The sequence below is a fragment of the Petaurus breviceps genome, unplaced genomic scaffold (genome assembly GCF_028583685.1).
Source record: "Petaurus breviceps papuanus isolate PSGF00001 unplaced genomic scaffold, PetGlider_PUasm1.0 77, whole genome shotgun sequence".
In the NCBI taxonomy this organism is placed as follows: Eukaryota; Metazoa; Chordata; class Mammalia; order Diprotodontia; family Petauridae; genus Petaurus; species Petaurus breviceps.
The window spans coordinates 12,456,049-12,482,670 of record NW_027186492.1 but is presented as its reverse complement, the minus strand read 5'-3'; the positions used below and the strand labels follow the sequence as shown (position 1 = coordinate 12,482,670).

Here is a 26,622-nt window from a genome sequence, read left to right as displayed (position 1 = left end):
GTATTGTTTGAGGAAGCTGAGGAGGGGCAATGGCAAGCAGAGGGGACAGCCTCAGACTTCATAGCATAACTGCAAGATGCCAAGAAATGCTAAGCAGGCTGGACTAGAAAAATCTTATAAGGTCCCTTCTAGTTCTAGGTGCTGTGAGGTCAAGTTATGGCTAACAAAACTGAGATCAAGAAGTTTGATTACTTATCCAAGATCACACTGCAAATTAGTGGAACAGTTAAGGACAAGAACTCAAGTTTACCTGATTCATAGTACATTGCTCCTTCCCCTGAAGTCCAGTACATGATCTAAATAAGTGACAGTATAAATAGAGACAATGCAAAAACATACATTTAGAGTTCTTGGACTTGAGTCAGGGAGACCTGAGTTCAAATCCATCTCCAGACATTTACTAGCTATGTGATCTTGGGCAATTTACTTAACTGCTGTTTGCTTTGGTTTTCCCAGCTGTAAAATGGGGATAATAATAGTACCTACCTTTCAGAGTTGTTGTGAGGATCTAGTGAGATCATATTTGTAAAAAATGCTTAGCAAAGATCCAGGCAATAGTAGCTAAGCACCATATAAATGCTTATTCCCTCTCCCTTCTCTTAATAGACAGATTTATATACATATTATACTGTATTTTAGGGCTAGTATATATGGAGAAAATATACATGCATAACTAGGCAGAGGATTGTGGAGTGTAGCCAGGTGAGGGGGTGGAAGAAAGGGAAGTAGGAAGTTCCCTGAAGAACATTTCAATCAATGTTTCTGGAACAGCTGTATGAGCAAGGGTGCTCTAAGCCTTACTTGACAGAACTGAAGATGAGATCATGCATTCATAGATCTGGAAAGATCATTAGTGAACATTTATTCCAACCCCCACACTTAAAGGTGAAGAATCCAAAGCCTGGAATGCTTAAGCGACCTGCCCAGTCACATAAAGCTTCTGAGAACTTGGAGTTAAATCTCCTGAATCCTGATCTAATGTGCTATACCAGGACAAACAAACAACAAATAAATGGGCAGCAGAGACTAAACAATGGTAAATAAGGAGTAAAACTGTCAAGTTAGATATTTATAATCTGTAGTCATTCAGTACAATTTTAGGGGATGTAATATTGATTATATTAGAGAACTGGTTGGACATTCTTACCTTACATCTACTTACATGGGGAAAAAAAAAAACTTCATGAAAAGATGGAATTTGACCATTAATCTTTTCAATGTAAATTAAATGATAGCACCATTTTCTTTTTGCATGTTTTTGGTCAGGAGCTGTGATTGTCTCCACTCCACAGGACATCGCACTGATGGATGCCCACAAAGGAGCTGAGATGTTTCGGAAAGTCAATGTTCCTGTAAGCCTTTACAAAGAATTAATATTATTAATATTTTATTATTACCAAAATTGAAATCTATCTAATTGGGAAAGGGGATACTTTTTTCTGAAGGACTTGAATGTAATGAATTCGCCAGGCACTGTTTTCTATGTTGGAAATACAAAGAAAGGCAAAATACAGTCTCTGCCCTCAAGAGGCTCCCCATCTAATGAAGGGAGACAACACGTAAAAGGAAGCTGAAAAGGGCAAGGGGAAGGGTACCCAGTGTTGGGTGCATGACAAAGTATGGAAGAATATGGCCACATGGGAAATGTGGTGGCCTGAGTGTCCTTCATAAATGGAGGATTTGGGAGGAACTCTCAGCTTTTACCTTTTGCTTTGCTTTTTTTTTTTTTGGAGGGCAGTTGGGGTTAAGTGACTTGCCCAAAGTCACATGGCTAGTAAGTGTGTTAAGTGTCTGAGGCCGGATTTGAACTCAGGTCCTCCTGACTGCAGGGCCAATGCTCTATTCACTGTGCCACCTAGCCACCCCAGCTTTTACCTTTTATCCTCTCCAATCAGAGGGAACGAGGGACTTCTAGGGGGTACCTGCTTCTGGTAACATCAGGGTAACTGACACCCTGATGAGGTGTGAGTTCTGTGGTAGATGTGATATTTCAGGATGATGAATGTGGGCATGATGGTGTGTTGAGGACTTCATTTCAGTATTTAGATTTCCTTTTTTGAAAAATATTATCTTGGTTTCAATTTAGTACTGTTCAAGGAGGCAATGTGGAGATGAAATTAGCGAGTACTGACATCAGTGGACTAAAGCAGAATAGCTAGTGATGAGGCAGGTGAGAAAGAAGGATTTTTCCTCTTTTGTCTTCCGTGGTATGTCTTAACCCTTGATTAAATAGAGAAAATGACTGTATTGAGGAATATTTGTAAAGTTAGTGCTCACTTTTGTTCTTTAGCGCATTCTAACAGGATGTATATATTTTATAGTCACCATCGGTTTATTACATTATGGTCTTTCCTATAGTAACTATAAACTAATAACTCTTGTATTCCACACATAGATTTAATATTGTTTTTGACCTTTTATATAGCTGTTCAGTCTAAGGAATTTGCTATTACAGAGGAGAAATCTTTGGTACAGAGTGGTTGGTTATTTCAATCAAATACATTTAGTTTGAGTTAATATTAGAGCTCAGAACCTCAAATTAATTCAGCCTCTCAGACAGATATATTTACAAACACATTTATATATTTACATATGCACATAAATATAGATATATAAAAATATATACACATTTGTATGTATTTATATATGCCCCCAATTGTCATAAATCTTAATAAGGAGATTTCTAATCCATTATAGAAATGAATTCCTTCTATCAGTCTGCCCCATATTTTCATAAATCTCAAAAAGGAAATGTTACACAATGCTTCTTTATTGAGATTTTTGCCAATTTGGGGCACATTGATAGGGCACATTCTAGTTCTTAGTGTAAAATTCATATCTCTATATATACTAGAAAGAAAATCAGAGATAGCATGCAGAGCCTGTCCAGTTTTCCTCTTGCTGTCTGTTGGAATTTTGGTAAGACTTGGCTCCTCCCCTGCACTAGCCTTTTGTATTTCTATCTGAATTGAATGTGGGGTATCTAGCCCTTTTACATGTATTCACCCTGTATAATCTGGTACTCCTTTTCAGAATCAAGTATCCCAAGGCTAAATTTTTTTTTTATTTGTTTGGTTTTGTTTTTTGGACTTCTCTATTCCTGATGAGACAGTTCAGGGTAATTTTTGCCCTTCTTCACCCTTCTCCCTCTACCCACTTTCACTTCTCATGCATTTTTAGTTCTCTGGTGCCTTTCCTCCTTCCTTCCCCTTGTGTTTGAAATAGTAATCCTGGCCTCCAGGGGGAACCATAACTTAAACATTTACTGAAAAGTTTTATCTCACTATATACCAATCAATCATTCAACAAGTTCTCATTAAGTGCTTCCTATATGGCAGGTACTTCTCTCCACTCCATAAATTAGAATTAGATTAGGAAAAATAGTTCATTTTTATAGAGGGTTTTACATTTTGCAAAGTTCTTTACATACATTAATTCATTTAAACACCAACACCCCTGTGAGTTTAGTGGTACAAATATTATCCCCATTTTACCAATGAGAAAACTAAAGCACAGAGAGGTTGTGATATTGTTATGGTGAAGGAGATAGGTAGAGCAGGGATTCTCACCCAGGTTTTCTGACTCCAGATGTAGCATTGTTTGCACTATAGCTTTTCACTACCCTGTCCGAATATAACCAGTGACCAACACTGCTTCCTGTGTACTTGCCTCATTTGAAGAGAAATGTGAGTTTGACAAGGAAACTGAAAATGTTTTGGACAAAGAACGCTTCTAAAACTCAGCTTATGTAGAATTCCATCTCTTGACAAGGCTCTGAATAATCCCTCACAGAGAGAATCAGTGCCTCAGGATCAGAAAGCATGAAAATATTCTCCCCAAAAGATTGGAAGGTAAGAAAAAAGAAAAGCTGTCATGTTTTCTCACCACCAAAATCCAATGTAACTCAGACCCATACTCTCTTTTCAGTAGCTCAAGAGAAAAAAAAAAAACAACCTCAAACTCTATTACAGGAGTCCTTCACAAAGATAGTCTTTCCATGTTGAAGAAACCATTTTTTCTCCATCTTGGAAAACCCAGTAAGAAATGCATCATTCCTGGTAGATGTTACAGGTTCTCTCCTTAGGCTAGATGCCCTCTAACTTTTTGCTTTCTTGCCTGGTCCTTAGATCAGATGGAAAGAATCTTATGGGCCCTTTGTGAGTCTCCCTCATAAACCAAAGGACAGGGTACAGGCTCTCCCCCAACATGTTGTAAGACTTAGCAGTGCACAAGGTGAAGCTAAGAGACTTCTAAAGATGTTGAGCACAGATTCCTAATATAATTTGTCTTTAGAGGAAGCAGCTTATTAGCCCCATAGGGCAGAAGTAGGGTATTTCATATTTGATGGACAAAAATAGGTACAATTTATAGCTTTTATGTAAAAATCTATCTTTTTTGGCAAGTCTAGCTGTGGGGCAAATTGTAAAATCAGGAGAATGCCTGCCTTTTCAGCTTAAGTGTTAAATCTTATGACACAGCGTGTGGTAGTGCTTGGCTGCATCTGACATCTGACTTAACGTTAATGTAGGCGATAGAAGACACTTATGAAATAAAAAAATAATCCCCTTGTATCTAGGACTTTGAATATTTGTTCAATTCAACAAATATTTGTTCAGGTCCTGCTACTTGAAATCAATGTCAATCAATCAAAAAAGATTTATTAAGTGTGTAGTAAGAACTAGGTGCTGAGGACAAAAAGACAAAAGAGGAAAATATCCTTACCCTTGAGGAAGACACTGATAGTTTGGTAAAAGGCAAAGATGGCTAGCTGAACTCATGCTCACTTAGTAGCCGTTTTTTCATTCTGCTAATTTAAAGTTAGAAATGATGGCACTAATTGGTTCATTGAACTGTTAGATTCTCAGAAGTTGGCTACAATCCTTCTGTGAATAGGATGTTTTAGCATGTGGGCTTTATAGACACAGGTGTAGCACCAAAATGGGGAAACATATCTTTGGGATTTTATAGTTATTAAAGGGCAAAATATTTAGGGAACTGTACTATACCCTGTTTGACTTCTAGTAGACCTTTGAAATTATCTGTAGAGAGGGGCCTAGAATATAAAATTGGCTTAATTTCAGATAAAGGGTTTTGAAGGATTCTGTGGAGAAAAACATGGAAAAGGCAGGGATTGCTATAGAGTGGTTTGTTTCTGTTCTTTTGGGGGGAGCGGGAAGGACTGAATTTGTAGCTTTATTAATTGTTACATTCTGGCTCTCTCCATATTTTATATAATCTCTGTCCCTGCAATTGATTTCCTTTAATTCTGGAAAGCCACCTTATACCAGGGTACAGTTGGGAGGGAATCAAGTATTTCAGCACCTTGATATTATGGATACAGTACCTTTGACAGTTCTTTTTCCTGGCATCCCTGAGAGGGTGGATTTGATTAACTGCACCCAGGAGCAATTCATTATCAGAAATTTGCAAAGTCACAGAGGAGAAAAAAACGTAGGTAGATTGAGAGATGGGTAGGTTGGGAATATGAGGGAAAAAATAGATGACAACTGCACAGACCATATTCTTGATTCAACCAATCCTCATTCCAACTAACACTTAAGTGAGTTAGTGAAGATTTAAGTACTTCTTATATGCAAAGCACTGGGAATACAAAAGTTGAGAAAATCCCTTCCCTTAAGAAGTTCACATTCTAATGGAAGCAACAGCACATAGAAGAGATTTCAGCTACAAGTCACATGGAAAGGCCCTGTCATCCTTAGAGTACTATGGGAACATAGTTGGTAATGCATCTTCTTTAATTTCATTCTCATTGATAAAATCCATATCAGTTTTTGATGTAGTAACACTTGACAGTGCTAGGGACTTTGGTGGCAAGAACATTTTTTTTCCACTGGGCCTTCAGTTACTATGGCTAGGTAGAAGATAGATGCCAGCCACCTCCCATTTCTCTCTACAGGTACTATCATACTTCAGCTAGGCTGGCTTGCCTGCCCTGTAGGTGGCAGTTGGTCAGCAGTTGCCTCTTGAAGAATTCTTGTTACTCAAGGAGGCTGACATAGTATTGATGGCAGATTCTTTTGTGTTAAGTGTAGTGAAGGAGAAGGCTTATTTGAGAATCTGGCCTGTAATTCATCCCAATTCCCTAATACCAAGTTTACTATAGATTATGAAATAAATCCTCAGCATATATAAGAAATATGCTTTCCTATCAGACCATTCCAAATCTTCTCAGGTTCTTCTGAAACTGTTGGCCTCAGCTTGCCCAGGGCTTTTCTGTTTTTCCTAAGTCATAAATCCTAATCCATAAACCTTGGTACCAGTTCATTTCAATTAGTATTTACAGAGATCTATTGTCAAACTTATAAGACAGAAAAAGTATAACACATAGTTTTCAAACACTAACAATGTTCTGGGTACTGTGGTAGAAACGAAGGTGAAAGAGACACAGTCCCTCCTCCAGCAGCTTATGATCCATTTGGGAAAAATTAAGCATAAGTCCAGATAAATATAATATAGTGTAGAATGTGGTAATTCATATAACAAACATTAAGCATCAACTTTGTAAACCATCATAGTGCAGAGGGAAGAATATGAGATTTATAATCAGAAAACTTGGGGTGGAGATCTAGCTCTGCTACTTACCATTATTTGTATGACCTTGGTTATTTAATTTCTCTGAGATGCAATTTCCTCATCCATAAAAGTAAAGACATTTATATTAGATGACCTCTAAAATCTCTTCTATTTAAAAAAAATGTATTATTTTCAAATCTCTACTTTCTCCTTCACACCTCTTCCAGTATCAGTTGAGAAAGAAAGAAAAGCAAATCCCCTGTGTCAAACATGAATAGTTAATTGAAACAAATCCTTGTATTGGATAAGTTCAATATACACGTGTACATACATGTATGAGTCCATTACCTCTCTGTCAGGAGGTGGCTAGTGTCATGGAATTACGGTGTATCACAGTTCCTAAGTTAAAGTCGTTTGTCTCTACAGTTACTGTTATTATATAAGCTGTCCATTGGGTTCTGTTCACTTCACTCAGCATTAGTTTATACAAGTCTTCTTAGGTTTTTTTTTTGAAACATTCCCTTATTAATTTATTCTAGCACAATAGTATTCCATCATATTAATAATATACTATAACTTATTTAGCTGCTCCTCAATTGATTGGTACTCCCTTCAGATTCTGACTCTTAGTCACCACAAACAGAGCTTCTATAAATATTTTTGGATATATGGTTCCTCTTCTTCATTCTTTGATATCTTTTGGGTACAGGCCTAGTAGCGATATCATAAGGTCAAAGAGTATTCACAGTTTAATAGTTACTTTTATAAGATATCATTCCAAATTGCTTTCCAGAGTGACTGGATCAGTTCACCACTCTATCAACAGTGCTTTAATATACCTGTTTTCCTACAGTTCCTCTAGCACATATCATTTTTACTTTTTGTTCCCTTTGTTAATCTGATAAGGTGAACCTTCAGAGTTGTTTTATTTTTCATTTCTCTAATTATTTGATTTAGATTATCATTTAATGTATTTTTTTCTATAGCTACTGGATTTTTTCCTCTAAAAACTGCCTAATTTTATCCTTTGATTGTCAATTGGAGAATGACTTTTATTCTTATAAATTTGAATCAGTTCCCTATTTATCTTGAAAATGAAACTTTTATATATACTGATTCAACCATTCAGTAGAGCAATTTGGTACTATGCCCAAAGGGCTATAAAACCAAGCATATCCTTTGACCAAGCAATACCACTACTAGGTCTATATCCCAAAGAGATAAGAAACAAAAAGGAAAAGGACCTATAGGTACAAAAATATTTATCACAACTCTTTTAGTGGTGACAAAGAATTGGACATTGAGGGAATGTCTGTCAGTTGGGGAATGGCTGAGCAAAATATGGCATATGATTGTGATGGAATACTATTGTACTGTAAGAAATGACAAGCAAGATACTCTCCAAAAACCTGGACTTGCATGAACTGACACATAGTGAAATGAGCAGAACCAGGAGAACACTGAATACAGTAGCAGCAATATTGTATGATGATCAACTGTGTATGACAGCTATTCTCTGCAATACAGTGATCCAAAACAATTCTGAAGAACTTCATGATGAAAAATACTATCCATCTTCAAAGAAAGAACTGATAGAGTCTGATTGTAAATTGAAGCACACATTTTCTTTATTTTCTACATTTTCTTTCTTTCTTTTTGTCTGTGTGTGTGGTTTTTTTTACAACATGACTAACATGGAAATATGTTTTGCAAGACTGCACATGCATAACTTATATCAAATCGCTTGCCTTCTTAATGGGAGGGGGAGAAAAAGCAGGGATGGAGGGAAGGAATTTGTAACTCAAAAATTTGAAAAACAAATACTAAAATATTTTTACATGTAATTGGGGAAAAAATAAAATATTAAATTTAAAAAAGAGAATGAAATGTTTATCAGAGAAACTACTGCTAAGTTTTCCCACCATTTACCTGTTTCTCTTCTAATTAGATTAGTTTTGTTTGTGCAATAACTTTAACTTTATGTAATCAAAATTATTAATTTTACCTTCTGTGATCTTCTCTATGCCTTGTCTGGTCATGAATTCTTCCTTTATCTATAGGTCTCACTGGTAACTTCCTCCTTGTTCCTCTAATTTGTTCATGATATCACTCTTTAAGTCCCTTCCACTTCTGTATTTATGATACTATGATATTCTGCTAGGCCCTGGGGATACATAGAAGAAAGGAAGAATAATCTTTATCCTCAGGGAGCTTCCCTTTATTTAATCAAGGGGAAAGTGCTGCTAAAGAGGTACAAACCAATACAGAAAAAGGCTTTATAAAAGAGGTGAAATTTGAATTGAACCTGGAGGAATAGATAGAATTTTGACAGGCAGAAATAGAGGTGAAGGGGCAGAGCTAAGATGGCAGAGTAGAGGAAATCCTCAACTGAGTTTTTACCCCATTCCCCTTGAAACAACTTTAAAATAATGCCTCAAATTGAAATCTGGAGTGACAGCGCCATCAAAAGGTCACAGTGAGACACTCATCTAACCCAAGACAACTTAGGTTAGAAGAAGAAATTTGTGACATGAAGGTGGAGGCTGGTCTGAAGCCCATGTGGGTGCAACACCAGTGGTGGGACTAGTCAGTGGTGACAGAAGCAGCAGCAACCTTCTGAGCTCTCAAATCAGAGATGAGACCTGGCAACTGGTTAGAGAGAGATTACAAAGACTCCTGTGCTAGTACTAGCTGCAGGCAAGACAGTGTTTGGCAAATCCATTGTCTATAATCACTTCTGGGTCATAGTTCAAGGGCAGAAAGGAGCACTTTCAGTCAAGAGGGAATGGGAACCCAGAGGAGCAGTATCACTCCCAGTGATACGTAAGGGATTCAGTCAGGTTAAACTCTCTGCATGGGAAGATAATAATGTGACTTCTAAGAACTTTATCATTATTAGTGCAGTGTGGAAGAAAGACAGTCACAAGTGATCAGGGACATTGAAGAAAAGTATTGCTTCCAGTTCCAAGTGAGCAGGGACTCTTCCTTGGCAAGGACCAGAGTGTAGACCAGGAGAGAAGTGGCCATACCTTTCCTCATATCGCACCACGTTGGAAGCTTTGAAAACTCCCAAAGCCCCAGAACTAGCTCTGAAAATAGCAGTGTGAAAAAGCTGAAAACTTGGGTCAATACTCCTCTCACCCCACCCCATACTAAGAACAGAGCCTAACCTTAATATAAAGTTCAAAATCAAGAAATAGGGTGAAAAATGAGTGAACAACAACAACAAAAAAGAACCTAACCATAAAAAATCTTACTATAGTGACAGGGAAGATCAAGACATAAACTCAGAAAACAACGAAATCAAAACAACTATGTAGAAAGCATCAAAGGAAAAAAAGTGAATCAGACACAGGTCCAACAAGAATTCCTAGAAGAGCTAATAAATGATTTTCAAAATCAAATCAGAGGAAAGATTAGGTTAAAAATATGAGCAAAGGAAGAAAATTATAAAAAGATAATTAACATCTTGGGAAAAGAAAAATATTCGAAAAAAAATCTTAAAAAACAGAATTGACTAAATGGAAAAAGAAGTACAAAATTTCATTGATGAAAATAACTCCCTAAAAAACAGAACTGGCTAAATAGAAAAAGACGTGCAAAACCTCCTCGATAAAATAATTCTTTAAAAATTAGGACCGGACAAGTGGAAGGTAATGACTCCATGAGACATCAAGAAACAATAGAAACAGTCGGAAGAAAGGAAAAAATGGAAGAAAATGTGAAATATCTCACTAGAAAAACAACTGACCAGGAAAATAGTCTCAGGAGTGATCATTTAAGAATTATTGGTCTACTTGAAAACCATCATCAAAGAGAGCCTAGACATCATATTTCAAGAAATTATCAAGCAAAACTGTTCCAATATTCTAGAACTAGAGGATAAAATAGAAATTGAAAGAATTCACCAATCACCTCCTGAGATTCTAAAATAAAAAATCTCAGGAATATTGTAGCTAAGTTTCAGAGTTCCCTGGTCAAAAAGAAGATACTTCCAGAAGCCAGAAAGAAACAATTCAAATATCATGGCACCACTGTCAGGATCACACAAGATTTAGCAGCTACCACATTAAAGGAGAAGGAGAGCTATTGATATTCCAGAATATGATATTCCAGAAAGGTAAAAGAGCTGGGGTTACAACCGAAAATCACCAACCCAGAAAAACTGACTGTAAGCCTTGAAGAAAAAATAGATACTTAATGAAATGAAGGGCTTTCAAGAATTCCTGATGAAAAGACCAGAGCTGACTAAAAAATTGGCTTATAAATAAGACTCAAGAGAAACATAAAAAGGTAAACATGAAAGAGAAATGATAAAAGATTCCATAAAGTTAAACTGTTTACTTATGGGAAGATGAGACATGTAACTTCTAAGAACTTTATCATTATTAGGGCAGTTTGAAGGATTCTGCATTGACAGATGGTTCAGGACTGAGTTGATTATGCTGGGATGATTTAAAAAATAAATAAAATGGATGGGAAAGAAGGAGTGATGCCCTGGGAAGAAGGGGAAGGGATAGGAAAAATAGGGAAAATTATCTCACATAAAAGAGGTATGCAAGGAAGAACTTTTTTAGTGGATGGGGAAATGGTAGGGGGAAGACAATGCTTGAACTTCATTATCATCTCAATTGGTTCAAAGAGGGAAAAACAGATAGATTGACAAACATTTGATTGTGTATAGAAATCTCTCTTAGCCAACAGGGAAAGGGATAAGAGAAAAGGGAGTGATAAAAGAGAGGTCGGAGTGGGGTGGAGTCAAGATGGAGTAGAATTAGGACTTCTATGGGGCTCCGGGTCCTACCCTCTCCAATTCATGTAAAAAGTGACTCTGAACAAACTTTGGAGCTACAGAACCCACAAAATGACACAGAAAAGCTAACCTCTTGCTGAGGACAGCCTGGCAGGCCGGCAGAAAGTGGCCAGTACAGCACTCTGAGAGCCAAACTCAGCCCTGCTCAAGCCAGAGGTTTTAGCCTTAGGGCAGGCCTGACCAACCACCAGCTGGAGGGACTCCAGATCACCAGCAGCTGTGGCGGTTTCGAGAATTATCAACTCATAGATGCTAAGGACAAATTGAGAGGTCAGTGCAGTGTGGACTTTGAGATCCGGTAGTTTGGGAGTGCAGTTGGCCTTTGCCCCCAGGGGAAGAAGCCGCTGAGGGCTGTGGCCCCGCAGCCGCAGCCACATGTGGCAGCTTCAGCTCCTGGCCTGCAGATTGTAGGGGGACCAAGCGATTAGTCTGAGGAGTAATTGCTTTTGCTTTAACCTGCTTGGACCTGGATTGCGGTCTAGGGTGGAGGTCCTGGGGTATGCAACCAGCTTGGCAGAGCATGTGGAAGCTTCAGAGAGAGCACCCAAGTAATACCTTTGGCAGCTGAGAAAACCCAAGTATTTGGGATGAAGCTCCCCTGTCTGGTGGCAGAGTCCCACTGTGGCAAAAAGCCCAAAAGTCAAGTAATTGAGTGGCAACATGAGCAAGCAAAGGAAGCAAAGCAAACAGAGCAACCCAACTTTACACTCCTATTTTGGGGAAAAAAGGATCAAAGCATGGAACAGGAAAAAGCGAAGTCAGAACTCCTGTACCAAAGGCTTTCAAGAAAAATACGAGCTGGTTACAGACCATAGAGAACCTTAAAAAGGATTTTGAAGATAAGTGGAGGAAAAATTGGGAAGAGAAATGAGAACAATGCAAGAAAATTATGAAATGAGAGTCAACAATCTGACTGAAGAAAATAACACCTTAAAAAATAGACTAACTCAAATGGCAAAAGAGGCTCAAAAAGGCAATGAGGAGAAGAATACCTTAAAAAGCTGAATTTGCCAGATGGAAAAAGAATCTCAAAAGCTCACTGAAGAGAATCATTCCCTCAGAATTAGATTGGAGCAAATGGAAACTAGTGACTTTATGAGAAATCAAGATACTATTAAATAGATCCAAACAAATGAAAAAATAGAAGGCACTGTGCAGTATCTCATTGGGAAAACCACTGACCTGGAAAATAGATCCAGGAGAGATAATTTTAAAATTATTGCACAACCTAAAAGCCATGATCAAAAAAAGAACCTAAAAATCATCCTTCAAGAAATTCTCAAGGAAAATTGCCCTGATGCTTTAGAACCAGAGGGAAAAATAGAGGTTGAAGGAATCCACCAATCATCTCCTGAAAAAGATCCTAAAAAGAAAACTCCTAGGAATATTATAGCCAGGTTCCAGAATTCCCAGATCAAGGAGAAAATATTACAAGCATCCAAGAAGAAACAATTTGAATATTGTGGAAACACAATCAGGATAACCCAGGATCTGGCAGCTTCTACACTGAGGGATTGAATGGCTTGGAATATGATATTCCAGAGGTCAAAGGAGCTGGGATTAAAACCAGGAATCACCTACCCAGCAAAACAGTATCATGATTCAGGGGAAAATATGGTCATTCAATGGAATACAGGACTTTTGAGCATTCTTGATGAAAAACCTGGAGTTGAATAGAAAATTTGACATTCAGATACAAGAAGCAAGAGAAGCATGAGAAGGTAAACAGGGAAAAGAAATCATAAGGAACTTATCAAAGTTGAACTATATACATCCCTACATGGAAAAATGATAATTGTAACTGATGAAACTTTTCTCAGTATGAGAATAGTTGAAGAGAATAGAAATGTGTATATATATGTCCATATATGAGGGTAAATATGAATACATATGTGAATGTGTGTATATATGTATACATAGATAGAGGGCACAGGACTAATTTAATAGGAAGGGATGGTACTTAAAAGGTGAAATTAAGAGGTGAGAGAGGAATATAATGAGAGGAGATGGGGAGAGACAGAATGGGGTAAACTATCTCATATAGAAAAAGCAAGGGAAAATGGTCACAATGGAGGGGAAGAACAGGAAGGAAAAAAGGAATGGATCAACCTTATTCTCATTGAATTTGGCTTAGGGAGGGAATGACATGCACACTAAATAGGGTATCTCACCCTCCAAGAAAGTAGGGGGGAAGGGGATGAGAGGGGGGATGATGGAAGGGAGGGCAGGCATGATGGAAGGGAGGGCAGGCTGGGGGGGGAGGGAAGTTGGAAGCACCCACTTTTGAAAAGGGACAGGATCAAGGTAGAGAATAGAACAAGTGGGAGGTGGGATAAGAGGGAGGAAAATATAGTCAGTCTTTTACAATATATCTACTATGGAAATGTGTTGCATAGCTACACATGTACAACCTATATTGAATTGCTTATCTTCCCAGTAAGGGTGGGTGGCAAGGGAGGAAGGGAATGAATCTGGAATTCAAAGCTTTAAAATCAAATGTTTATATATATACACATACTATTATTAATATTTTTTACATGTAACTGGGAAATAAGATATATAGACACTATGGCATAGAGATCCACATTGACCTACTGGAAAGTCAGAGGGAATATGGGAGAAGATATTGGAGACAGCAGATTGGAGGAGGGGATATCCAGTGGGATCGCTATTTTGGGGTGGTCGGTAGTGGAAAAACAGGGAGAAAATTTGTAACTCAAAATCTTTTGAAAATGAATGATGTAAACTAGAACTTAATGAAGCATTACAAAAAAAATAAAAGAGAGGTCAGATAAAGAAAGGTAGTCATCAGAAACAAAACAGACTTTAGAAGAGGGGGGAAGAGAAACAGAGAGAGAGAGAGAGAGAGAGAGAGAGAGAGAGAGAATGAACAGAAGAAAATATGATGGAAGGGAATGCACGGTTAGTAATCAAACTGTGAATGTCAATAGAATGAACTCTCCCATAAAATGGAAATGTATAGCAGAATGAATTAGAAACCAGAACCCAACAATATTTTGTTTGCAAGAAATACACTTGAAACAGAAAGAAACACAAAGTTTTAAAATGAGGCTGGAGCAGAATCTGTTATGTTTGCTGAAGTTAAAAAAAAGCAGGGCTAGCAATCATGATCTCAGACAAAGCAAAATAAAAAAAAGATAATCAAAACAGATAACCAGGGAATCTTCATTTTGCTAAAAAGGAACCATAGGCAATGAAGTATCATTAATACTAAACATATGTGCACCAAATGGCATAGCATAAAAATTCTTAAGAGAAAGAGTTAAATGAATTATAGGAGGAAGTAAATAGTAAAACTATACTAGTGGGGGGAACCTCAACTTTCCCCTCTCAGAGCTTGGTAAACTTAACCCTAAAATAAATAAGAAATAAGAAGATGAATACAATCACAGAAAAGTTAGATATGTTTGACCTCTGGAGGAAACTGAATAGGAATAGAAAGGAGTATACCTTTTTCTCAACTATATAGGGCACCTTCACAAACAATAACCACACATTAGGTCATAAAAACCTCACAACCAAATGAAGAAAGGTAGAAATATTAAATACACCCTTTTCAGACTATAATGCAATAAAAATTACATTCAGTAAAGGGCCATGGAAGCATAGATTAAAAGTTGATTGGAAACTAAATAATCTAATCTTAGACGAGAGGGTCAAAGAGCAAATCATAGAAGCAATGAATAATTTCATTTAAGAGAATGACAACAATAAAATTTGTGGGATACAGACAGATGAGTATTTGGGGAAGATTTTACCTATAATTGCTTGCATCAATTAAAAGGAGAAAGAACAGATCAATAAATTGGGCATGCAACTAAAAAAAAACAGAAAAAGAACAAATTTAAAATCCCCAATTAAACACCAAAATGAAAATCCCGAAAATCAATGGTAAGATCAATAAAATTCAAAGTAAGAAAACTATTGAACTAATAAATAAAACTAGGATCTGGTTTTATGAAAAAAAAAACAGTAAAGTAGATAAACCATTGGTTAATTTGAATAGAAAAAGAAAAAAAATTACCAGTATCAAAAATGAAAAAACTGAATGTACCACCAATGAAGATGAATTTAGTTCAGTTACTAGGAATTATTTTTTTCCTCCAATTACATGTCAGTAATACTAACGATCTAAATGTGATGGATGAATATTTACAAAATCATAAACTTCCCAGAATAACAGAAGAGGAAATAGAATACTTAAATAATCCTATGATAGAAATAAAGAAATTCAAGAAGCCACCAATGAGCAAAGAAAAGATTCCCAGGACTAGATGGATTTACCAGTGAATTCTATTGAACATTTAAGTAACAATCCAAATACTATATAAAGTATTTGAAAAAATAGGTAAAGGAGTCCTACCAAATTCCTGTTATAAGACAAATGTGGTTTTGATACCTCAACCAGGAAGAGAAAACTATAAGCCAGTTCCCTTAATCAATATTTATGCAAAAATGTTAAATAAAATACTAACATGAAGATTACACCAAAAAGATTACATCAAAAAGATCATACACTATCACCAAGGTTAGATTTATACCACAAATGCTGGGCTAGTTCACTATTAAGAAAACAATAAGCATAAGTGATCATTTATGGAACAAAACCAACAAAAATCATATTATTATCTCAATAGGTGCAGAAAAAGCTTTTGATCAAATACAATACATATTCCTATTAAAAACACTGGAAAGCATAGGAATCAATGGAACCCCTTCTTAAAATGATATTGTATCTAACTAAAACTAAGAGCAAGCATTATGTGTAATGGGGATAAACTTGATGCCTTACAAATAAGATCAAGGGCAAAGTAAGGATGTCCATTATCACCACTATTATTCAGTATTGTACTGAAATTCTAAGTATAACAATAAGACAAGAAAAATAAATGGGAACAATAAAGACTTGCAACGAGGAAACCAAACTATCATTCTTTGCAGATGATATGATGGTATACTTAGAGAATACTGTAGAATCAAATAAAACTGGCTGCAACAATGAACAACTTTATCAAAATTGTGGGAAATAAAATAAATCCATATTTCTTTTGCATTTCTATATACTTCCAACAAAACTCAGGAAGAAGAGTTCCATAAGAGAAATTCCATATAAAATAATTGCAGACAATATAAAATATTTGGGATTCTACCTGCCAAGACAAAACTAGGGTCTATATAAACACAATTACAAAATATTTCACACAAATAACAACTGTAGAAATATTAATTGCTCCTGGGTAGGCCAAACCAATTTAATAAAAATGACAAATCTATCCAAGTTAATTTACTTATTCAATGTCACACCAATCAAACTCCCGAAAAATTATTTTATAAAGTTAGAAAAAAATGATAAAATTCATCCGAAAGAACAAAAAGTTCAGAATATCAAGGAAATCAGTTGAAAAAATGTAACAGAAAGGAATCAATGAAAAAATGTGAAAGAAGGAGGCCTAGCACTATTAAAATTTGAAGTATATTACAAAGTAGTCATCATGAAAGCTATCTAGTTCTAAGAAACAGTGGTGCATCTGTGGAATAGATTAGATACACATTATAGTAGTACATGTCTGTAGTAATCTAGTATTAGATAAACCCAGAGATCCAGCCTTTTTGGGTTAGAACTCACCACTTGAACAAAAATTGCCAGGAAAACTGTAAAGCTGTTTGACAGAAACTAGGCATAGACCAATATCTCACACCATTTACTGACATAAGGTCAAAATGGATAAACAATTTAGACAAAAAAGATGATATCATAAATTAGGGAAGCATGAAAAAATGTACCCTCAGATATATGGATAAGGGAAGAGGTTATGACCAAAAAAGAGATCACAAGAAGTAAAATGGATAATTTTGGTTACATGAAATTGAAATATTTTTTGCACAGATAAGGCTTATACAGCCAAAATTAGGAGGAAAACAGGAAACTGGGGGAAATTTTTTATATCAACTTTCTCTGAAAAAGACCTCATTTCTCAAATATATTGGGATCTAGGCCAAATTTATAAAAATAAGAGCTGTTCCCCAGCTAATAAATGGCCCAAAGATATGAACAGAGAAGAAAGAATAAATTAAAAGGTTTTAAGATTATATTTATTTATATATTTAAGATTAATAAATTAAGAAAGAAAAAATTGAAGTTATCAATAGTCACGTGAGAAAATGCCCTAAATTAATAATGATTAGAGAAATGCAAATTAAAACAACTCTTGAGATACCAGCTTACTTCTATTGGTTTGGCTAACATGACAGAAAATGAAAATGAAAAATGCTGAAGGGAATGTGGAAAAACTGGAACCCTAATGCACTATTGGTGGATTTATGAACTGATCCAACTATTCTGAAGAATTATTTGGAACTGCACTAAAAGGGCTATAAAACTAGGTCTATATCTCAAAGAGATCAAAGAAAAGGAAAAGGATCCTATTTGTAGAAAAATCTTTATAGCAGCTCTTTTTGTGGTGGCAGAGAATTGGAAATAAAGGGGATTCCCATCAACTGGGGGATTACTGAAAAAATTGTGGTATATGATTTGTGATGGAATAATATTGTACTATAAGAAATTATGAGCAGGATGGTTTCAGAAAAACCTGAGAAGACACAATATGAACTCATGCAGAGTGAAGTAGGAAGAACCAGGAGAACAATGTACACAGTACTGACAGTGTTGTAAGGATGATCTATTTTGAAAGACCTAGTCATTCCGATAAAGACAATGATTCAGTTCTAAAGGACCCATGATGCAAAATGTTATCTATCTCCACTTAGAAAACTGATGAATACTGAGTGCAGATTGAAGCATACTTTTATACATTCCTTATTTTTCTTGGGTTTTTTTTTGTATGTGTGTTTTCTTTTGCAACATGAGTATTATGAAAATGTTTCACATGACTTAACATGTATAATTGATATCATACTGCTTGCCTTCTCAGTGGGTGGAGCTGCAAGAGGGAGAGAATTTGGAACTCGTAATTTTTACTTTTATTTTATTTTATTTTGTTTTTGCTTTCTGGAGGGGGGAAGGCAGGGCAATTGAGGTTAAGTGACTTGCTCAAGGTCACAGGGCTAGTAAGTGTTAAGTGTCTGAGGCTAGATTTGAACTCAGGTCCTCCTGACTCCAGGGCCAGTGCTCTATTCACTGTGCCACCTAACTGCTCCTGGAACTCATAATTTTCTTTAAAAGTTTATATATAATTGGGAAATATTTAATGAAATAAAAAAAATTTAAATGGAGGTTGAATATTTTGGGATCAAAACCAATATGAGCAAAGAAAGGCACTGAATCAGGAAATGTCAGGGCATTTTGGGGGAATAGAGAATGATCCACTCTGAGTGGGGCAGGTGTGGTAAGTCTGAAAAAATGGAATCATAAGATCATTCATCTAGAACTGGAAGGAACCTCAGAGGCCATCTAGTTCAACCCCCTGATTTTACATCTGAGGAAATTGAGGCCCCTGGGGGTTAGGTGACATGCCAAAGTCACAAAGATAGTAAATATCAGAGCATAGATTCAAACCCAAGTCGTCTGACCCCAGAGTTAGCATGCGTTCTCCTGTACCATGCTGTCTTAAGAGTCAGATTATGAAGGATCTTAAATGTCATGGTGAAAAATAACATAATTAATATTACCTAAGTACTCTCAACAGTTTACACATGATATGTAATACTAGAAAGAAGAACTGGGACCATTTGTAGAAATTACAGGGAGGCATATTTAGGCTCATCGTGAAGAGCAATGTTCTAAGAAATGCTCTCCAAAACTGGAATGGACAAGATCTTTTTATGAGGTTCTGTGTCATAGGAACTATTTGGTTAAAGGTTAGATGTAACTTGGCCAAGATGACTTGAATAGCAGAGCTGGGATTCAAGTCTGACTCTTTTGTTTTAAATCCAGTGGTATTTACCTTGGGTTTGAATCATATCTCTGCTGCTTACTCAGTTTTTGGATAAGTCACTTAATCTTTCTGAGACTCAGTTTCCTAACCTAGAAAATGAGGTAGATAAACTAGATTATACTTAAACTCTCTTCCAGCCTTTAAATTCTAAGACCTGTGATATCACTTTGTCTTTATAACAGGTAAGATAGGTTAGGAATTATTATTTCTATTTTAAAAGTTAAATGATATCCAAAACTAATAAGTAGCAGAACTGGATTTGGACCTTGTTCTCACTCCCAATTCTAATGCTCTATGTTAAATTATCTTGAGGAACCTCCTAACCCTTAAGATTTTGAGTCTAATTAATGGTTAAGTATTTTGAAATTAGAAAGTCCTCTCTGTAAATGCAAAACAAAGCTGCTATGATTTGTTTATACTACCTAATTTGTAAGATTTTCCTACATTTTAAAGTCTTGCTCTTTTCTTTCCCCTTTTTAAAGTGCATTAGTTACTATGGAAACAGTGATGTCATTAGGATTCATTGCTATGTGCAGAGTTTAGTGATATCTACAAGTGCAATATAAATTTAATTTAAACGATTGCTTAATGCTGAGGACAGAGCAGCTTCATTTAGGCAGATGATTGAGGCAGAGAAGGGAAACACTACTGAATTCTTCAGCCCTTGTCTGAAAGGGCTAACAAATCTTTGATCAGTCTACTTACTAATAGTTGATAGATATATGTTCTATAGAGTAAATCATCTGTGATTGTTCAGCCTTAAAGTACTCTATGTGTTAGATTCATTGTCTTATTCTTATTACCTTTTATTATATACAGGGCAGATACAGAGGCATAATTGTGATGGGGTTTATTTGATGGACTATTTTAGTTCCTCAGTGTTTTGGGGGCTCCAGCCAGTAGAGTATTGCTGCCCTGTCACCTCCCTACCATTCACTGAAATGTAAGACCCCTTGAATTGTAAGACCTGTGATATCACTTGATCTTCACATAGCTAAGGTAGATCAGGGGTTATTATTTCCATTTTAAAGAAAAAACTAAGGGTTAAAAGTTAAATGATAGCCAAAGCTAGTAAGTAGCAAAATTGAACTTTAATCTTATTCTGACTCTGGTCTGGTGCTCTATGTTAAATTATTTTGAGGAGCCTTCCAATCCTCAAGATTCTGTGAACCTAACTAATGATTCTTTGTCCTCTCTAAGCCATATATGGTGATTAGATCAGCTAAATGTGATAAGTATTTATCCATCCATTCAACAAAAATTTAAAAGACCTAGAGGAAGGCCTTCTACCCATTGGGTATCTTTGGAGGATCTATAGGAGTACATGAGCAAGAATCACTATATTATTACAGAATGAGAAGGCTTGGAGGGGTTATGATTTGTACAAATGTTTCCACATTGATAGGGCAGCTAAGTGGACTCATCTTAATGAAATCTGGCCTCAGATTCTTACTAACTGTGTGACCCTGAGCAAGTCACTTAACTCTGTTTGCCTCAGTTCCTCATCTGTAAAATGAGCTGGAGAAGGAAATGGCAGACCACTCCAGTAGCCTTGCCAAGAAAATGGGTCACAAAGAGTCAGACACAACTGAAACAACTCAACAACAAACCCACATTGGTAAGACTAACGAGAGTCAGGTGGCGTAGTGGAAGGAGTGCCAGAACGAGAAAAACCCAGGTTCAAACCCGCTTTGAAGGCTAGTCATGTGATCTTGGGCAGTGTGTTTGACCTCTCTTCGTTCTGGTTCCCTCATGTACAAGATGGAGCATCTGTAAAGATAAAAGTACCCTGCTTCATAGAGTTGTTGTGAGGATCAAAAGATAGGAAGAATGGTAAGCGTCTGTAAAGCCTGACGGACTTTATAGATGCTAGCTGCTGTTGTTATTATGAGATCACAGGAGTGTGTTCATAGAAATAACCCTCCTCCTTTATTTTTTTATAGCTTGAATATGTTCTATAGCCTCCTGTTCACTGAAATTTTTCTTAACAATTAGGGTGCAGGATTCTCCCAAGGCATGAATTATGCTTCTGTAGCAACTAAGACACCTTTGGGCATTTCATTAATTCTTTCAGGTTACCAGAGCATTTAGGACAGTACACTGAAATAGATAAATTACTAACTTATGGGGTTCCAACTTACAAACCTAAGTGCTAGATTAAAAAAACATTGTCTCAATAAGTGATGACATGTTTTCATGTTTAAATAAAAGGTTCCTAGAGATTTGGAATTGTTCCATTGTTTACTGAAAGCAAACCTTTCTTATGAGATCATAAAATTATAAAGTAGGGACCTTCAAGAGTCATTTAGGCTAAACGAACAGTTCTCAAAAATGTCATTCAGAGACCCTTGGAGATTGTTGTAATCCTTTCAGGGTATCCATGAGGTCACAACTTTTCCATAATAGTAAATACTAAGATATTTACATTTCTGATATAAGTATAAATAGATAAAATGTCTAACATCTAATAGTAATAATGATTAGCATTTATAGAATACTTTAAGGTTTGCCAGGAGCTTTACAAATATATCATTTGTTTCTCACAACTCTGTGAGGCAAGTGCTATTACTGTCTCCATTTTACACATGAGGAAACCTCACTTTCCAGTGCTATTTCCTACTGCTTGTTCCTTTTTGTGTACTAGATATTCCAGCCAAACGAAACTATGTTCTATTCTTTCTTCTCATTCTGCCCATCTCAAGATCTTTTTCATGTCACCCTCCCCCATTCCCAACCATGTCTGGAATGAAATTCTCTTTCTGTTGTACCCAGAAAACACAAACAAGACCCAAGTAACGATTTAGAATTGGACCCTTTATTTTACTCCATGTTGGCTGATCCGGCCACATGGTGGGCTGATGAGGTACCATCCCACAGTCCCAGGTCATACAGCAGAGATCTCAGGTAAAGCCTCAGCTTTTAGAGGGATGCCACATGGCCAGCGGTTAAGTATTATGTAAGCAGGAACTGGCAGAGGCTAAAATCAGTGATTGGTCAGTACATTTTGAAATTCCCTCAAATGCCAAGTCTCCCTGACCCGGCAGCCTGCCCACCTCTGTGGAGGAGAGCTGGCTGGGGAAGGGCAGAGCTAAACCTGACAGTCTGCTCAATTCCGTGAGGGAGAGCTGATTGGGGGATGGGTAAGAATGGGGCCAGGTACAACACCATGAATTGAGCTCACCAGCCCTGGTGAACTCACTCAGTATTTCTGCTCTACCTCCCTTGCTACCAGCATTGAGGCTGCACACAAGGACCTAATACAGGGATCAGAGCTCTACATCTTGGTCCCTGCCTCCCTTTTTTCTGTGCTTATGGAGACCCTGCCTCCACAGCTGTGGAAATCTTTTTTGAGCAGCAGTAGCCGGCAGGGCAGGCAGTGGCTCTTTGGGAACGAAAACCTGCAGGGGATGGGGATGGGGAGGGATACTTGGGATAACTGTGATTATATAAGGAAATAAGCAATAAAAGTATTTAAATGTTTTTAAAAAGACCTAACTCAGTTGCTTCCTCAGAACTTCCTTCACAAAGTCTTACCCTTGTCTTTACCCCACCAGGTCAAAGTGATTTCTCCAAGTTTTCTTAGCATTTTGCTTGTATCTAAGCTTTGGAATTATTTTGTGACATGTGTATATACAAATACATCAGTGTGTTTTCCTCCTTTAGATTTCTAGCTCCATGAGGAAAAAAAAATCTGTTACATGTCTTTGTATCCCTATTGGTACTAGCATAATGCCTTGCACACAGAAGGCATTTAATTAATGGTTTTTGGATGAATGAGTGGACGAATGAATGAATATGAGTTATATTGGGGTCATTTCCCATAGGTACAATGCAATTCATAGTGATAGCCAAATCATTCTTTAAAAGCCTTTTAAACTTCTATTGGACTTGAAATATAGTTCTAGTCCAGAATCAGTAATATATCTCACCTTGGTCATAGCCTTGGGTCTTCTAGCTCCAAGCCACTGGTCCCCATTCCTCCATGTCTCTCCCTCTCTAGGCTTTTTCTATACAGCTGCCAAGGTGATATTGCTAGCACAGTTCCTGTCTTGTCACTCCCCAGCTTATGAAGCTTCAGTGTTTTCCGGATGCCCAAAAGATAAAGTTCAATACCCTCAGTCGACATTTAAAACCATTTACAGTATGGCTTGAGCCTAAATTTCTAGCTTATTTTGCATGTTCTTTGTTTCAGCCAAACTAGCCTGCTTACTGTTCCCTGTATTTAACATTACATCTACTGACTCTAGCACTTTACAGCTGCTTCCTCATACCTAGAAGTACAGCGTTCTCACCTTCTCCTCTAGAATCCCCATAGTTATTTCCTTCTGCTTAAACACCCCTTCCTATAGGATGCAGACCCCAATCCCCATCTGCTATTGCCCACACTCTTCCTGAAATTACTTTTTATTTATCTGTATTCATATTGTTTTCTACCCCAAAAGAATGTAAGCTCTGAGAGAAGAGGGACCGTGTCCTTTCTTGTCTTTGTTTCTCCAGTATTTATCATGGACACTTAATACAGTCTTGTTGGATGAATATTCAAATAAAATGAAGATGAGGAGTTGTGGAGCTTCAGAGGTAGCTATTATCCTTTTCGTTGTTGAAGCAATCAGGGCTAAGTAACTTGCCCAGGATCACACAGCTAATTAAGCGTCTGAGGCTGGATTTGAACTCAGATCCTCATGACTTCATGGTTGGTGCTCTATCCACTGCACCACCTACCTAACTCTGCTGCTATTATTCTTACTGTCTTTGTCCATGCTGGCTCATAATACAGTCTTGAATTCGAGGCAGAGAACTTGGCTTCACATCCCAGCCCTTCTATTCCCCGAGAAGCGAGGTAGTAGTGTCTTTGTCATCTTGAGCAATGTATAAGTTATCTCTGGGCCTCTGTTTCCTCATCTGAAAATGAGGGGGTCGGATTAAATGCCTCCTAAAATCTCTCCTTGTTCTAGATCTATGATCCCATCATTCCTGTTTTCCCATTATTTTCATCTTAGGCCTCAAGGCAATTGGCCTGCCTACTTCATTGATTCTGACTAGGATTTCTCTCCTCTCTTGGAGGAGCTGTGGAATTAAAGGAAAGCTCCCCTTCTTGTTATCCCCAAAGTAAACACATAGCCTTTTTAAAGGCTGTGGGCTTTTTACTGCTAAAAGCAATGGGAAGCAAGTTTAAAAAATCCTTTTGTTGCTATCAGTGCTCTTTCCCATTTCATTTTTTCCCTTAGATTCTATAAGGAAAGATTTAGGTGCACATAGCAGTGGTGTGTTGAAGCTGCTAAAAGACTGAGGTAGGATTCTTTTGCACTGCAGAGGGACACCTAGACTTATTGAACCCTCTGGGTATTTTATCACCAAAACGGAAATGGACATCCAATGAAGCAAAAGAAAATGAGATAAACAGGTTATACTACAACCATAACTGGGCTAGGGGAGTAATAATGCAACTCAGGAGGGAGGGAAAGGCAATATATAATCCAGAGGTTCTTAATGTTAACTTCATGGACCCATTTGGCAGTTTAGTGAAACCAGTGGACTCCTTACAATAATGGTGGTTTTTCTTTTTTAATGCATAAAATACATAGGATTACAAAGACAACAAGTTATATTGGGGGAAAAGATTTTTTTTCCCATCCCAGTGAACAACTTCCCATTAATTTTCCCACAATGTCTGTGGTCCTCTGTGGTTCCCTCCTCCTGCCCTAGTTACCTCCTCCCCTTGCCAGCTTCAAATCCTACCTCTGAAGTAAAAAGAGCATTGGACTGGGAATTAGGACGCTTTTGTTCTAGTTTAGGCTCCATCCTCTATCCATAAAAGGGATAGAGTGTTGGACTTGATGGCCTTGAAGATTACTTTCAGCTATATATGATCATATGAAGTATTTGTTCACTAAAGAACCTTCTTTGGATAGATACTGAAGTATATGATGAGAAGTAGCTTATATTTGAAGGTGGGGGAAATGAGAAGCAGCAAAGGTTGAAGCAGAGAGAAGGAAGTGAGGGTGAAAATCCTAATAGGAGCTGTTAGGAGGGAGAAAAGTCCCAGAAAACCATTTTTGCATAAGGCCATATTTATATGGACCTTTACATTGTCAGCACCTAGCACAGTGTCCAGATCATGGAAAGTAATTAGTAAATGTTTGTGGACTTGCTTACTGACAGATAAATGAATGGATGAAGAAAGAGAGGGTGTTTTACTGTACTTCCCTGCCCCTCTCCTTCTATTTAAATGTTTCAGAGTTTTTCCTTGTACTTGCATTAGATACTGACTTTAATAAAAAAAATTATATGAAATATTTGGTTTAAAGACATACTATGCACTTAAATCATTTCACTAACTTCATATTTCAGTGTATATAATTCGGACAAAACAGAGTATGTATTAGCCACACAAATAGCTTTTCACCTATAGAAAGAAACAATAACAACCAAAAGGAAGAAAGGTAATGAGCCTACTCTAACCTGGTTAAAAGCTTACTATGATCTGATGACTTTAGTTTGTTCTCATTTTTCCCCCTCTGGACTAATTATAGGTGAAATTAAGTGATCAGTTGCACAATCCCTTTAAAACTCTAAATGTGGTTTTATTCAGGATTAATTAGAAGCTTTCAAATTTACTTTATGTTGTCTTTTTAAAGTGATTTGTGCAGTTTTTAAACTTGAAAATCCAGAACTAGAAGTTAGAGAAACCTGGAATGAATTTCAAATGGCATTAGCACTAAGTGACTAATGCTATAAACATTAGTGAGTACTCTACACAAATATTGTTTTTGAGATAAAGTGCATAGTGCTTAAAAAAAATTGATCCTTGGAATTCATCCTATAATAGTATCTCCTAAGTAATCTAAACAATTTTAGGGTGTGGTACAAAGGAGTTGTTTTTTTGCATAAGGCTTTATAAGAATAGAGTGGGAAGGAAATGCTAAATTCACTGCCAGTTTCAAGTAGGAAAGTGGCCAATATAGCTCTGAATGGCAAAGAAAAATCCACTGGTCACTGCTCTTAAAAAGATGGAAAATTTCTAACAGACTTTTCTAGTTCTTCCTTTTTTCCTTCTCTCATCTTATCCTTCAATTCTTTCATTTACTCTCATTTTTTTTAAAAAAAGCACATTCTTGAATATGTAGCTTTTTCAGGAACACATAGCTACCTCCAGAGGATCTTTAATTTTGGATTATTATTCACAAGCTAAGTCAATTCATCAACTATTTATAAAGTACCTACAACATACCAAGCAGTTTTTTTTTTCAAGATACTTGGCAGTTAAGGACAAAAAGTGATAATAGTCTCTACTCTAAAAGGATCAAGAAAAGGATCATAAATGTAGAACTGGAAGGTACCTCAGAGGCCCTCTAATTA

The 26,622-nt window shown here is 36.8% G+C and overlaps 1 protein-coding gene across 2 annotated transcripts in view; it reads left to right on the top strand.

Annotated features, from left to right (window-relative positions):
• Positions 1-26,622, top strand: part of NUBPL (NUBP iron-sulfur cluster assembly factor, mitochondrial) — a 340,914-nt gene that overhangs the window by 248,628 nt on the left and 65,664 nt on the right. For both annotated transcript variants that reach the window (XM_069105984.1, XM_069105985.1), the window contains one exon: positions 1,267-1,352. In XM_069105984.1, the coding sequence (XP_068962085.1) occupies positions 1,267-1,352 (86 nt within the window). The remainder of the gene's footprint in view (positions 1-1,266; positions 1,353-26,622) is intronic.